This window comes from Lichenostomus cassidix, chromosome 5 (genome assembly GCF_008360975.1).
Source record: "Lichenostomus cassidix isolate B80296 chromosome 5, HeHo_3.0, whole genome shotgun sequence".
Classification (NCBI taxonomy): Eukaryota; Metazoa; Chordata; class Aves; order Passeriformes; family Meliphagidae; genus Lichenostomus; species Lichenostomus cassidix.
Window position 1 is genome coordinate 9,433,124 of NC_139486.1, and position 14,823 is coordinate 9,447,946.

The 14,823-nt window shown below is 38.8% G+C and overlaps 1 protein-coding gene across 4 annotated transcripts in view; it reads left to right on the forward strand.

Moving 5' to 3' along the window:
* The window catches only part of PPP1R13B (protein phosphatase 1 regulatory subunit 13B), a 68,407-nt gene extending 53,873 nt beyond the window's left edge, over positions 1-14,534 (forward strand). For 3 of the 4 annotated variants that reach the window (XM_085061249.1, XM_085061252.1, XM_085061250.1), the window contains exons 8-18: positions 652-816; positions 1,615-1,795; positions 2,598-2,753; positions 5,499-5,668; positions 6,526-7,027; positions 7,557-8,323; positions 9,892-10,029; positions 10,107-10,240; positions 10,966-11,132; positions 11,911-12,110; positions 12,994-14,534. In XM_085061249.1, coding sequence (XP_084917375.1) covers positions 652-816; positions 1,615-1,795; positions 2,598-2,753; positions 5,499-5,668; positions 6,526-7,027; positions 7,557-8,323; positions 9,892-10,029; positions 10,107-10,240; positions 10,966-11,132; positions 11,911-12,110; positions 12,994-13,035 — 2,622 coding nt within the window. In that variant the 3' untranslated portion in view covers positions 13,036-14,534. The remainder of the gene's footprint in view (positions 1-651; positions 817-1,614; positions 1,796-2,597; positions 2,754-5,498; positions 5,669-6,525; positions 7,028-7,556; positions 8,324-9,891; positions 10,030-10,106; positions 10,241-10,965; positions 11,133-11,910; positions 12,111-12,993) is intronic. The other variant, XM_085061251.1, reaches the window with a different exon arrangement.
* Positions 14,535-14,823: the final 289 nt, after the last annotated feature.

A 14,823-nucleotide genomic window follows, 5' to 3' on the forward strand; every position in this document is an offset into this window, starting at 1 on the left:
CAATGGCAGAGCAAGAGAAATAATTATAAAGAATGTCATGGCTGATTTAAACCATAAAGGTAATCCACCTCATAATGTACTGGAAAACTGCTGTGAAGGTTTCAGTTTAATCCCCGTGCAGAGAGGAAAATCTGTGCCCAATCCCTGCACTAGCAGTTCAGTTAACCCCCTTTCCAGGCATCACAGAGTTTCATGTGGAACTGGAAACAGAATCAATAGCATAATTGCTGTTACAAGTTTTTTATCACTTAGTCTTCATGATAGACAAACTGTCTTGGGTAAGTGTAACTATTAACAAACATTTTCTATGATTTAGTACTTCACAGTAGAATTCAGTTCTGAAATGTCTTTATGCCTCATTTCTCAATCAATTTTCTATAAATGGGATGCAGTCCATATGTATTTAATAGCCATCCACTAGTTTTTTAGGATATTCTTTCACTGTTTTCTTGTAAGAGTTGTTCATGGTTACAGATGCAAACTTGACAGGATGTGTGGAAGTGTAAATTAGAGACATAAGAACAAGTTGCTGATCCAAGTTGCTTTGGGTTTTTTAACACTGTATTAAAAACAAACTTGCCAAAAGACAGAATGAGAACTGTCCTAAAAAGTGGGTTTTTCTTTTTTTTTCGTTTTTTTTTCTTACTGAAGATCCGTAACAGGCTTAACCAGGAGCAGAACTCCAAGCTTCAGCAGCAGAAAGAACTTCTAAACAAACGCAATATGGAGGTGGCCATGATGGACAAGCGAATCAACGAGCTGCGCGAACGACTGTACAAGAAAAAAGTTGAGGCACGTCAAAAAGAAAACATTCCTGTAAGATAAACTGTTAAAAGGGCCACACTTCAGTATATCAAGGGCCTATAAAAACTACATAGAATCTCCCTTTTTCCCAGTCAAGTAATACAGCTACATATAAAGAATCTATGATAAAAGTAGCAGGTTTCTTAAAATTATTCTAAGGGTTCTCATAGATATCCAAAAAGACAGAATATGTTTCCTTTTATTTTTCTTTATGGCACAGACAATACTATATTGAGAAATCAGAGAAGCTTATATTTCTAGGAAGGAAAGTATGCCTGTGTGCTATGTTTCAAAGCATGAATGCACAGAAAAAAAGGGTTTTAAAAAGTGCTGATTTCCTAGTATAGAAAATGGATAAAAATAAAAACTGTTGATAAAGTTAGGCTTAATAGTTGTCTGGAACTTCAGAAAGATTCTAGAGATGATTTCTGAATTACCATATTACTAGCTGGAGGTGTTGCTTTAAAAAAACCCCAACCCATACATATTTTGTCATTTAAGAACTCGTTTTAGACCATTTGCTTGAGGAAGGCACAATGAAAGAGACCTTACAGAGAGAAAGGTATCTACAAGAGATGTATTTGCTGTGACTAAGAAATTTAATTTTCGAGGTGTTGATTTTAAGGAATAAAATTTGTGCTTTCTGCTACATTTTTTTTCTCTTTTTGTAGAAGCATGGAGTATGATAACTTAATAATTAAGGTGTCCTGGCTACAGTGCATGGTTCTAGATAATTTAGACCCCCCTGTTGATGCAGAAAGGTCTCGATTAAATGGACATTCACGTTTCAATTTGTCTGATCGTTTTCAGTTGAATCGCATTAACGGAACTTCATCGCCCCAGTCGTCCCTGAGTGCTTCAGGAAGGGTGGCAGCAGTAGGACCTTACATCCAAGTTCCAAGTGCTGGCACTTATGCTGTACCTGTAGATCCAGTTAAGCCACAGTCTCTCACCATTGCTCCTAACTCAACACATGGAAGATCCAAATCTGGTAAGTACTTGTTTTTATTAATACATATGCTGCAGTATTCACATACATTGAAGTACTTAAAACTGAATATTCCAGAAAAATTTGCAGCATGCTTTCCAGATGGGGGAGGAAGAGATGGAGAGAAGACAATCTGAACCTCTCTGTAGAAAAGAATGTCAGAAATGTGCCCCAGAAAACCCCAAGGTCAGGAAGTAAAACTGGCCAAACAGAAGTTAAAAAGATACCCCAGTCTTCCCATTGATATTAGTGATTTAGCAATACCTTTATCAGCTAAAAGTATTCAAAATCTGTACAAACCCTATCACTGCAGTTTTATGGAAAAGTCTCAAGAATATGGAATGACTTAATTGTGTGGTGAAGGTACAGATTTGCAACAGTTTTGTTTTCAGATTTGTGGATCCTTCTTCCACATACAGAAAAGGACAGTTCCTAATTTTTAAGTTTACCAACCAAAAATCACGATTTTGTAATATCAACCCCCGAAAAAATATATACCCACTTCTAGACCTACCTAAGGACTTCTAATATTATAAAAGTACTTGTTCTGCCTTAGGACTGACTTTGTGTTTATTATTCTGAAGGTACTTGAATGAAGTTCTGTAAAATAGATTTATGTAAGGAGAAGCTTATATGCTCCCAGGAAGAAAAGAAATTGAGAATTTATTTCAACTGTCATGCTTTTATTTCTCATTATCTGAGTGTTCCTGTTCTAATTTTCTCCATTGTCATTGTTATAATTTTTCCACCACTTTTTTTTCTTTCTTTTTCTGTGTAACTGGATCTGCCTTGGTGTGTCCGGTAGAGACAGACTGTGGGTGTGTGAAAAAATCTCCAGACACCTGGAAGGTTTCTGATTTAGACATAATAGTGGATCCTATTCTGTCACCTCCCACTTCTCTTCAGTCTGCTGTTCACAATGTCATCCGCCTGGCACCTACTCTGTTTGACACCCAGCACTGTGAGTCCGTAGAAGATCTCTGGCTAGCTAAGAACTCAGTTTTTAATATGGTCATCTGAGCTCTTGCACCCAGATGCATATTAAACAGCATCTTTAGAACTTGTGTTGTGGTCTGAAATGTAGAAGATGCTGTTGAAATGTAAAATGGTTGCAAAGTTGCTTTTCATCTTTGAAGAAAACAGATTTGCAGCAAATTCATCCCAGGAGTGCTGAAGTAGTGTACCTGGGATGAGTTTACTTCAGTGAAAAATCTCAAAATTTTCAAAATGTTAGAAATTTCTGGTAATCACTAAAGCATGTTTTAGTATATCTCAGATTCGACAGATATATAAAATACAGGTTTACTTTGAGTCAGTATGTGGGAAACTTTGAGTTTCCATGTTGCACTGACCCCAGAGTTGGGATAAAAGCTCGCTCTGTCCAAGTCAGTAGCCAGAATTTTGCTGCCTTCCATTAGACTTGGAGTGTGCTTCAGTTGCTGTAGTAAGTATCCTGGATCCAGCCCTACAAAAGTTTTAGGTAAAGCCAGAGAAAATGCACAAAACCTTTTGTGTCTGTGTGTCACCGTCTTATCTATGTAAATGCACGATGGCCTGGTGAGAGCTGCAGTACACTGGGTGTTACATTTACAGGCACAGGCAAGAGAGTGCATTTGGAGGGGAAGATGGAGCCACTTGGCTGAAATGGCTGTGGGGTGGCCGAGAGCAGGAGCTGGGGACTCATCAGGAGGGTATTGGCATCAGATCCCCCTAGATCAGGCTGCTCAAAGCCAAATCCAGCCTGGCCTTGAACACCACCTCCAGGGATGGGGCAGCCACAACTCTGGACAACCTGTGCTAGTGACTCCCCACCCTCACAGTACAAGTTAGAGAGAGGAAAGAGTCTGAATTTACTTCCAGTCTATTACTTCAGAATTAGGGGATAAACATGCTGATTACAATAAGTTTTTGTGTATCTGTCTTTCTAATAGAAGAGTGTGGGTTGAATTTGCAGGTAAGATGTTTAAATTTGTCATGTCTTTCGCTGTTGTTTCTGCAAGTGCTTTCTTCATAATTAAACTTACAGATCCAGATGCTTTCATGTCTAGCATGAATCAATTATAACACCTTTTATTGATCTTAAAAACAAAGATTTTGCTGAATTGTAACCTTACTGGAGATACAGAATGTCTTGTATATTTGTACAATAAACATCAATTCAGTGCATACTTGGAAAATTTGCCATTTTAGGGTTCAAGTGTTCAGACACTTTTTTGATCTCACTCTTGATAACCAGATGATTAGAAACAGTAACAAAAAAACTCACAACATTTTCAGTTCTTGGATATTGCCAGTATTAAAGCTGTGCCTCATTACTTTACTTCCTGGCAGTTTGCAAGTGTGAAAAGTGATTTCTGGACTATGTACTGTATTCTCAGTGTAAAAATATGCAATTGCTAATCCTGTTTTGAGAGATACTCAACAAAGAGGGTAAGGCTCATGGATAGAAAGCAGAGTGGTGATGGAAAATTCACTCTCATTAGAATGTTCCTATGCAGCTTATTTTGAGACTATCCACTATGCTAGACAGAGAATTCTAGAAATAGCCCTGCTGATTCTGTTTTCTAGAGGCTTAGAACTGAAATAGGAAACTTGGCCTCTAAATACCTGATTTTAATTTGATGTTGTATTACTGTGGGGTCCAGAAATCTCATTGATCTCCACACATGCACAATCCCCCTCCATTTTAACTGCTGTTCTGTAGTAAAATCAATTATGTATTACACATAATCTTTACAGATTTAAGTGCTCCACTACAGCCATTACAAGTCGGAGGGATGGAGAAATGATCTCTGGTCCCCTTAGAGGAAGTTATTCCTGAAGTTTAATCTGTTAAAGGCAAATCAAATCCTTAGAATTTAACATGGATATATTTAGTTACTGTAAAGCATATCTAATTATTAGGCTACTTAAATTCTTTTGCTTACTTAGAGAACTGAAACTAAATAGTCTCACACAGATAATAAAGTAACATCAGTGCATCTAGGACTTCATTAAGGATTTGTTGCCTCAGTTTATGTGCAGCTGTGCATGATTTTTTGTGTATGATGAAGATAAAAGCCCATGATTTGTGTCTTGACACTGTGAGTCAAAGTTGTCAGCTGGCTTTATAAATTGATTTAATATTAAATCTCTGGGGCGATTCTAATCATGTGAGTATGTTGGGGAAAAACAAAAGGTGAGTTAACCACCACTTCCAGCAAAGGAATGTGTGCTTTTGTTCCACCCTGCTGTTGAAGGGAGTTTTACATCCTGTTATGGGTGAATGAATCCAGTAACCATAGTTTAAATTTGGAGTAAGTCCACTCGGGGCTTACATACTTAACATTTAGCATAATTTGACAGTGTCTCTGGATAGTACCCAAAGAATTGTGTTGATGAAGTGTTTCTGTACGGATTTTTACTCTGAATTTGTTTGCCTTCTAATAGCAGAATCTGTGACACTCAAGCCAAAATTTTAATAATATTTTTTCTGTAGAAATTTTCAGTGCAATTTGAGTGTTAAAGGGTAGTGAACAGCACATTCTTTGCAGTGATTTAGCTTTCAGTATTGATTTCTGAATCAAACATTAATAATGATTTATCTCACTTCTAGAATAAAACTAATCCTGCTGTAATCTAAGCTGTTTTATTTCAGATGTTGTTTTGCTTGTTTGTAATGCTAGTATGGATTATCTTAAATCTAGTATTTTTGTCTGTTTTCAAGCTAATGATGGAAATTGGCCACTACTTAAACAGAGCTCAGCCCCTGTGGTAAAACCCCCTCAGATCTCCAACACAGACTGGAAAGAATCGAGCATGGATACTGCTTTGAAACAAGGAACTATATCCAGCCAGCCTTTGCCAACTTCAGTATTAGGAAGTACTGATAAGCTGGTGGGTTTCATCTGCAATATATTTATAGATCTGCTTTGCTGAATTATGAACCTTTGGCTTTCATAGCTGACCTCACTTCAGGGAGATACACATCCCAGTTCCCCACTGTTGTTTATGTCAAAAGTCATAAAGAAAATTACCTTTGTATTTCCTCTGTTCTTTTCTGTTGCTGTCACATAAAAAATGTGGGTTTGTTTCCACTTCAGTAGTTTGTATTCCATCTTGTTCTCTAACATATCTAGTCTCCCCTTTTCTCCCTTTGCTTCTCTTAATCCTCTCTCCTCTCCTTCGTGTTTTTCATGAATGCATTTGTTAGTCTTCTTCCTTTGTGTAGATTATTACTTTTTCAATGTACTCTTTTTCTCATTAAAAATCTCATAAAAGAAGTCGTTACATCCATCCTTAAGTGAGTCCACTAGTGGTGTCTGTCTGCACAGTTGTGCTAGGACTTTATGAATTCTGTTAGACAATCATCTTTAAAGAATAAGGACTTGGTCTTTAAATTGTTCTGGTAAACTCTGACAGTATATGTTGTCAAGTATGTTATCAACCAGACTCTGAGATCCAGAACCTAGAACAAGTTATTCAGGCTTTGCATGTATGCAAATAGTTTTGAATTTCTGTGAATGTATTACAGTGAAGGTGCCTTTAAACAGTGGCCTCTGTCTGAGGTATGATGAGATCCTGTGATAAACTCAGGTAGAATCATATCTAGTGATAAAGGAACACAAATTGTTTATGTTGACTCCTTTGCTGTCCCACAAGATTACTAGTATGGTATGTTGAAAGAGAAATATTCTTGCTCACAAGTACTGTATTTAATTAAACAGTATATACTGTTTATTGTTCTTACACAGGGTCTTGACCTGGGGAAGGTGCCACCAACAGTTCCCGGTGTAAGCAAGCAGTTGCCTCAGAACTATGGGACCTATCCAAGCCCAGTTCCCTTAGGAACAGGTTCTACAAACTCTCTAGAAAGAAGGAAGGATGGCAGCCTGCCTAGACCTGGCACCAGTATAGCAAATCGGCAAAGGCCAGTTCCACTGCCACCTCCCAGCAACGTGCACCAGCCCAGCTCTTCTCAGCAGATCCAGCAGAGAATTTCTGTCCCCCCCAGCCCCACGTATCAACCCTCTGGTCCCCCCTTGTTCCCAGGAGGAGAGGGCAGGCCAGAACTGCCTTTGACAGTAGCAATCAGACCTTTCCTCGCGGATAAAGGATCCAGACCTCAGTCTCCCAGAAAAGGGCCACAGACAGTGAACTCCAGTTCCATCTACTCAGTGTATCTTCAGCAAGCAACACCACCAAAGAATTACCAACAAGCTGTGTACAATACCTTAAATAAATCAGTAAAAGCAGGTAGAATATATTTTGCTTTCTTTTTTCTTTGAAATACATTAAGATCTACTTGTTTGGCTTAGTTTACTTCCCGTATTGGTTTGGAAAACTTGTCGAAATCTGTGAGGAAAGTTATTTTTGTGTATGCACCATAGTAGCAAAATCATTCCATATATTTTGAGGTTACCAATAAGTATGCATTGATTTACCTTTTATTTTAAAATGAGATGCAATTGGAACAATATAGCCTGGATACTTTACCAATACTTTGATAAATAAGTTGAAGAAACAGTGTCTATATAAGAGAGCTTTTCTCCTCTTACTGTTTCCTCATGAAAGAGGAAAAACATTCTAGATGCTACTTGTAGCTTATAATTGTAAGAAGTATCAGCATCACCAACAGGTAAGTATTTACTTCTGTTTTGATAGTCCCCAAAACAATTTTTTTTTCTTTCTGTATTAGTGTCAAACAAGTAGCAACAGTTAGTAAATATTTTATTATGTAATTTGAGAGCAGCTCTTCACTGTTTTCCATCTTTCTTTTCTTCAGTTTATGGAAAGCCTGTATTACAGTCTGGTTCGACCTCTCCCTCACCCTTGCCATTCCTTCATGGCTCTTTGCCTGCCCAGTCTCCCTCACAGCCACCATCTCAGCCTCAGACTGAGGTCTCTGAAAAAGATCAAGAGCTGGAAAATGCTCCACCACCCAGTGAAAACAGCAATGTGGAAAACATCCCCCGCCCTCTCAGTCCTACTAAGCTCACCCCTATTGTGCACTCGCCGCTACGATACCAGAGTGATGCTGACCTCGAGGCTCTGAGGAGAAAACTGGCCAATGCTCCGAGGCCATTAAAGAAACGCAGCTCCATCACTGAGCCAGAGGGCCCCAGTGGACCAAATATACAAAAGTTATTGTATCAGCGCTTTAATACCTTGGCTGGAGGGATAGAAGGTGCTCCTTTCTATCAGCCAAGCAATCCACAGGACTTCATAGGCAACTTAGCTGACGTTGATAATGGGAACGCCAGCACCAATGGCAATATTGAAGAGCCAATCCCTGTGCCACCTACAGTTCCTGTCCCTGATGAACCACCCCCTTCGTCAGATGCCAATGATAATGAGTTGCCTTCTCCTGCTACCGAGGAGCTGATAAGCACTGAAACCACAAACCAAACACCTGAGACAACCGAAGACAACAATAACAATCTTGCTATAGTTCCTTCTACTGAGCAGTCACCCAGTCCCACGCCAGAGGTCAGTTCTCCAGTAGAAGATGAAGCTCCTTTGCCACCTGCTCTTCCTCCTCCACTCCCTCCAGTAAGTAATAAAGCAAAAGAACAGCTTTGTGAACTATAGAATTAGCTTTGTGTTCAAGCTTAACTGCAGTATGATAAACTTCTGCTCAGTGCTATCTTTGCACTTGAAGTGTGATGATACTAAAAGGAAAGAAAACCAGGGGAGTTCCAGGGAGAACTCTGATGGATCAATTAGTTTATTTACTACTGAGGCTGATTAATAAGGAAAATATGCAAACAGGTAACAGGAGGTTGTGTATGTATTTTAGGTTTTACAGCTTTTTGGAGGTTCTTGTTGTAAAACTAATTCTGGAATTTGAGATTCCATTATTTATATTTTTTAAAATTTGTCCAGGTTTTGAAAGATAACTATTTGTAGGAAACTAAGGGTAAGCTATGTCAGTGGGAAGCTTTTTAATTTGCAGGCAACCTGAAGTAGCTTTTCTGGGGAAAATGCACTCCTTTTGCCCTCTCAGCAGAGAGATGGACCAGAGCTAACTCCAGCAGCAACACAGCTGGTTTGTGATAGCAGAAATGTTCTTCTAATGGGCTTGTCACATAGTTTGAATTTCTTCCAAAGTCCCTCCTCCAGCTACACTAAAATCTTTTAAGTACTTGCCATTACCAAAATCTACTACATTTGGAGAACTGAAAAATACAGAAAAAATTGGATTTTATTCTTTCTTGTTGTGATATCACTCACTCTTTGAAATCAAGGTACATTTCCATTTTTTGATTCAGGTAGGAACCTTACATTCCTCTGAGAATGTGACTGCAGTGTGCACAAGGCTTTGTGTGGTTTTCCATGAGCTTATGGGCCTGGATACTTCTGGGAGAATGGAATATGCTAGCAACTAGTATTATTCATACTATGAAGGGTTTACTTTCCAAACCAAAATAGCCATACTATATAGGACCATAAGTGAAAACAGATCTTACAGAGCTAGAGACTAAAAGCATTCTATAAAAGCTGTATTTAATAATAGATTATTTTTTTGCCAGAAAGTGACAAGGACACATGTAGGGGATTCAGAATATTCTCAAAACACATTTAAATGTGCTTCAGATATTGAAAATGCTGCTTCTGATAGCACCTGCCAGAATATCACATAAAATAACTTAATGTTCTGTACTTGTCATTCTTAAAACAAAATTCTCAACTTGTCATGCCTGACCTACAGCAGAGACTTCTGCTAATTCAAGGCAATGATTCCTCTAAGTACAGACTCTCTCTTAATTGTGGGGTGCTTTCCAGGCTAAGCAAAAGTTTTCACAGTGTCTCAGATAATCCACCAGTAATATGCACAGCTTATATTAGATACAATTAAAATGATGATGCCTAAAACATTGACTTAAGTACTTCATTCCTTGTACTCACTATCCTTAATTAGTAGCTTTGAAATTATATTGGCTTGCTTTTTCTTAACTGCATAAAATGTAATAGTGTATCAAGCCTTTTATTTAGAGACTTCTAAATAGAAATGACTGCATAGTTCTAAGTATCGTTTAAGGAAGATGAGATTCATAAGTGAATCATTTTTATACTTGCACAACCTGAAATGATGCCTCCCAACCTTCATCTCTACTCAGACAAAACGTACCAACTTGAAGAAACCCAACTCAGAAAGAACAGGCCATGGTTTGAGAGTGAAGTTCAATCCCTTGGCTCTCCTCCTAGATGCTTCTTTGGAGGGAGAATTTGATCTGGTACAACGAATTATATATGAGGTGAGCTTTTAAACAATGGCAACCTCATTCAGTATTTAGAAAAAAGAAAGTGCTGAACTATTTTATGTTCTCAACAGGTTGATGATCCCAGTAAGCCAAATGATGAAGGAATTACACCTTTGCATAATGCAGTGTGTGCTGGTCATCACCACATTGTGAAGTTCCTACTCGATTTTGGTGTAAATGTAAATGCAGCAGACAGTGATGGATGGTAAGTGTCAGGATTTTTTTAAAACCTGGGAGAAACACCATTTAGATGCACCATTTAGATGCACATTCAAAACATTGTTGAGACCTGCTTTGGGAACAATTTCCTTTTCCTTTATCCCCAGCAAATGAGTATTCTCTAAGCTCTAGGTAGAAATGAACTCACATGCAAGGTTACAGTGTGTTCAGCTCCCAAGCAAGCACACTTAACCATAAATTAGATTACAGTTTGGCTTTGATTAGTGGTAGAGTACCATTTCTTGTTTACATGCTGAAATAATTAAACTGTAAATAACAAATGACAAAAGTCAATTTCCTTAAGTTCCATCATCATAGATCCCACCACAGATGTTGGTGTTCTTGAAGACTCTCACTTTATAGGTAGCTGTAGCAGTCCTCAAATGTTTGGGGTGGGGGAGATGTGAATCCTCACCCTTTTTTGACCTTTCAGATTTCCTTGTATTAGAAAATACCCCTTTACACCCAACAGCTTTGTAAGCTATGAAAATTACTAGTTTTGCTATCACCTGTTTTATAGTGCTTGGCTTCAGTGGAGTCAGGTAAATCCCAAAATCCACCCCAGCTGCTTGACAGGTTTTGGACAATGCATACACATACTATAAAGAACAATTACCTTTTAAAATAGAAAGGCTCCTACATGGCAAGACAAAAGCTAGGATTCATGGAAGCTTATTTTTTCACATGTACGTTTTTTTTGCTTTATTTCAGGACACCCTTGCATTGTGCAGCTTCTTGCAATAGTGTTCATCTCTGTAAACTACTGGTTGAATCTGGGGCAGCTATTTTTGCTTCAACTATAAGTGATATAGAAACTGCTGCAGACAAGTGTGAGGAGATGGAAGAAGGTTATATTCAGTGTTCCCAATTTTTGTATGGTAAGCTGTGACACTGCCTTACCAACTCTTTAGCTTTTCTAACTTTCATCCTGATTTGTCCCTCTGACCTCTGTGAAATATCTGCTTAGGGCCCAGACTGGATGATATGGCCCCTCATGTCCCTGTGCTTTCAAAGTGCTAAAATCAGAATCATCTTTTCACATTGATATTGGTATTAGTCCTTCTGGTTTTTGAATTACTTTACAGGCTCCTTCAAATGTTAAGATTTTTAAAGTTTTCATTTGGCTTTATTTCAAGGAAATGCTTCTACAGGGAGGTTTTGACAGTGACAGTGAGTTGTCAAGTATTTTGACAGAGAGGCTCCAACTTCCAGATGCACAAATTTCTAGCAGATCACACAAAGAAGTATACTTTATGAATAATTAACTTACAGAATGCGCTCAGTTACTAAGAGATATTTTGCAAGAAAAGCACCTTGATGGAGCAGACAAATCTTTTATTTCCATCAGAGGATTTAAGCTTCATTAAGGCTCTGTATAGCTGACATTGTGTGAGTTCCAAAACCTCAAGTGTCCCTGTACAAGGCCTGCTGTAGGAAGCAGTTTCCATTGCATCTATAATAAAAGAGAAGAACCTCATGCTCTAAATTATTCTGTAAGATTTGGTTTTATCATGCAGGTAAATTTCTGACAGCATTTCATCACGGAACTGTTCATGAAATGTTATTAACAAGAGAATAATATTTGGGCCACTGTATCTATAGTAAAAACCTCAGAGGGGAAAAACAGGCTATTTTACCATCTGGTGTTGTTAACAGGAGTGCAGGAGAAGCTGGGAGTGATGAACAAAGGGGTGGTGTACGCTCTGTGGGATTATGAAGCCCAGAACAATGACGAGCTGTCATTCCACGAGGGCGATGCCATCACTATTCTGAGGCGCAAGGATGACAACGAAACGGAGTGGTGGTGGGCCCGCCTCAACGACAAGGAAGGCTATGTGCCTAAAAACCTCCTCGGGGTAAGCTCTTTCTAACTTACCCTCTCCCTGTTTTTCACATGCACCTGCAGAAGGAACACGAGATGGATCTTTGGTCAGAATTCCTCTGCGCACCATCAGGACACAGCACTATAAAGTGCTATAAAGCAAATTATCCTTATTCTCTCTGGCCTCTGGTTAGGAGATTAGTGCTGGTTCTCACTGGGCAAGTTAGTATATTAATATAGCAATATATTTAGTATAGTTTATGCTCTAATCTTTAATAAGACCTTTTTCTCCCCCTTGGCTAAACTATAGAGCCCTTATGGAAAGGGTGGTGGCTCTATTAGGCAGCTTGAAGCCTCAGCCCAGAAGGTTCTTTGGGAAGGTTTTTAATACCTGACACAAGATAAGAACATAGGTATGTGTGAGTTTAAAACAGAAAAGAGCCTTGAAGATAACAACTGTGAGCACATCATTTATGCTACTCTCAGACAGATGGAACACTTGTCAGGAGAGGCCAGGAATGTAAGGTGACTAAGTAGAGAGCTACTGAGGACAAAATGCGTAAGAGAACCTTGCAGAGCAGGAAATAGGCTCTCTTGAGTGCTCAATAGGGAATTTTTGTACTTGCGTAAAAGCATCCTTTGTCTATTCTGGATCTTGAGCTAAATGCATCACGTCATTTTCAGAGCAGCCATGTTTCTGCCATTGGCAGGAGTAAATCAGCCCTTTTCGTCCTGCCTCTTGTTTTTCAGAGGTTGCCTAAGAACATGCTGGAGCTTACAAAAACCCCACCCCAAAAAACACTTCACCCACTTCTGCCTAATCAGTACCTCTTATCAGTACCAAATAAATTATTTGGGTATTAATGTAAGTTGGTATTAACCATGCAAAGTCTAATAGTGTTATTTTGTTTTTTCAGTTATATCCACGAATAAAACCTCGACAGCGAACCCTTGCTTGAATTCAGTTGTACGACAGTGCAGTACCATGCTGGTAACTGGAAACTTAGAACATACACTGGAGCCATCATTTTTGATCATTTCACACAGAGAAATAAAACTATGATATTTAGTTTTAATGGTGCTTTCTCTTGTTAAATGGACAGCATCCACAATTTCCAAGATCTGCAGTTGGTAAATGAGGATTGTTTCTGTGTGACCCAGCACTGATGAGGAGAGCCATACCTCCACTACCGACAGTGTTGCGCCAACTCTCGTCTAACGCAGTGTTTTGAGTCAGAGTTCTATGGTAGGAGCTTTCTTGTGTTCATGTTCAGAGGTGTCATTTGCAGGGTGCAGATGCACTGTCCAGTTTGCTCCAACCCCCCACAGCAACTGTCCCATGGTGGGATTTTGGGTATTTTTGTTCAATACCAGTGAATGTTGAGTTCTCATTACCGATCAACTCCTTGGGTTCTAAGACATGAGATCTTCACCTGTTACATGCATAATTAAGTAGTTACCAAAGCTTGGTGAAAGCTAGGATTTTAGGTGGCACCATGCTAAACACTTAAATCCTAGTCTGGACAACCCCAACAAAAGCTTTACCTAGTCTAGCATCTTGCATTATTTGCATTTAGAATCAAGCTAGAGAACTAACAAAACCAACAGTATTTGTACACTTCTCAAAGTCCCTACACAATATTTCACTTGGTGTTTTATTTTCTTATTATTCAGCCTACAGCACCGGTGTTACCTCTACGAATGTAAAGGTTCCCCTACTAACCCCCTGAGCTTGTCCAGCCTGGACAAAACAGTTAGTACTGAAGTTGCAGCAGCCTAAGGGATTTGTATGTCTGCAGGGATGAAAGTGCAATAGTTGAAAAGGGTAAGAGTCTGGTAAGGGTTATACTGTGTCACCTGAAGTCTGCCTGAGTCAGTGTAGAAGAAAATATGAAGGACTACTGGATAGAAGTAGAAAGAGTCGTGTAGATGCCAAGTCGAGGAGAAGAAGGAAACAAGGTTTAGAGAAGGATTTAAGAAAGGCAATAGCTTATTTGAGGACAGTTTCTGTGGTTCTTGGCAGCCTACACCTGCTGCCAAGGCAAGTTATGCAATAACCTGTTCCACTACATGGTAGTTTCAAGCAAAAAAAAAAAAAACAAACCCACAAACAGGCACTTCACTGGAATTTTACTTGTACATGATTTTATATACCAAAAGTATATTTTGAATTTCCCATTATAAGTTTTAGCCATATTTCTTGTAATTTTCTCCCATTTAACAGTATGCAATTTGATTAACTCTTCATGTACAAGTTCTGTGTATAATTTATATATCCATTTCTGCAGTGCTGTAACTTGCTTTTACCACAGGTCAGCATTAACTGTATATATTGTGGTGAAAAGTGAAAGGGTATTATTGTTGAAGAATTTGCTACATGAATGTGATGATTTCAAGAGCCTATGATACACTAATTCAGAGAACATGTAAATGTGCACAATAAAGTACTGCTAAGGCATGGCTGCATTCTCCACTCTCTTTACAGAGGTCTCAACAGCAGATGTGGCTGTGGTCAGAGTCTGCATGAACAAAATAATTTTAGCTTGCCAGGTTCCACCTGTCAACCCACCTTTCCTCCTTTTTTTATCAGCTTCACTGAAGATGTGGTGCTTTTGTTTATGAGCTTCACTGAAAATGTGCCACTTTAGGAACCTGACTACACCAGTATCCCAGTATTCCAACTTAGAAATGAAATTTGGGTGCTCCTCAGAAAAAGTAAAAATTTTCAGAGTCCAGAGACCATGGTG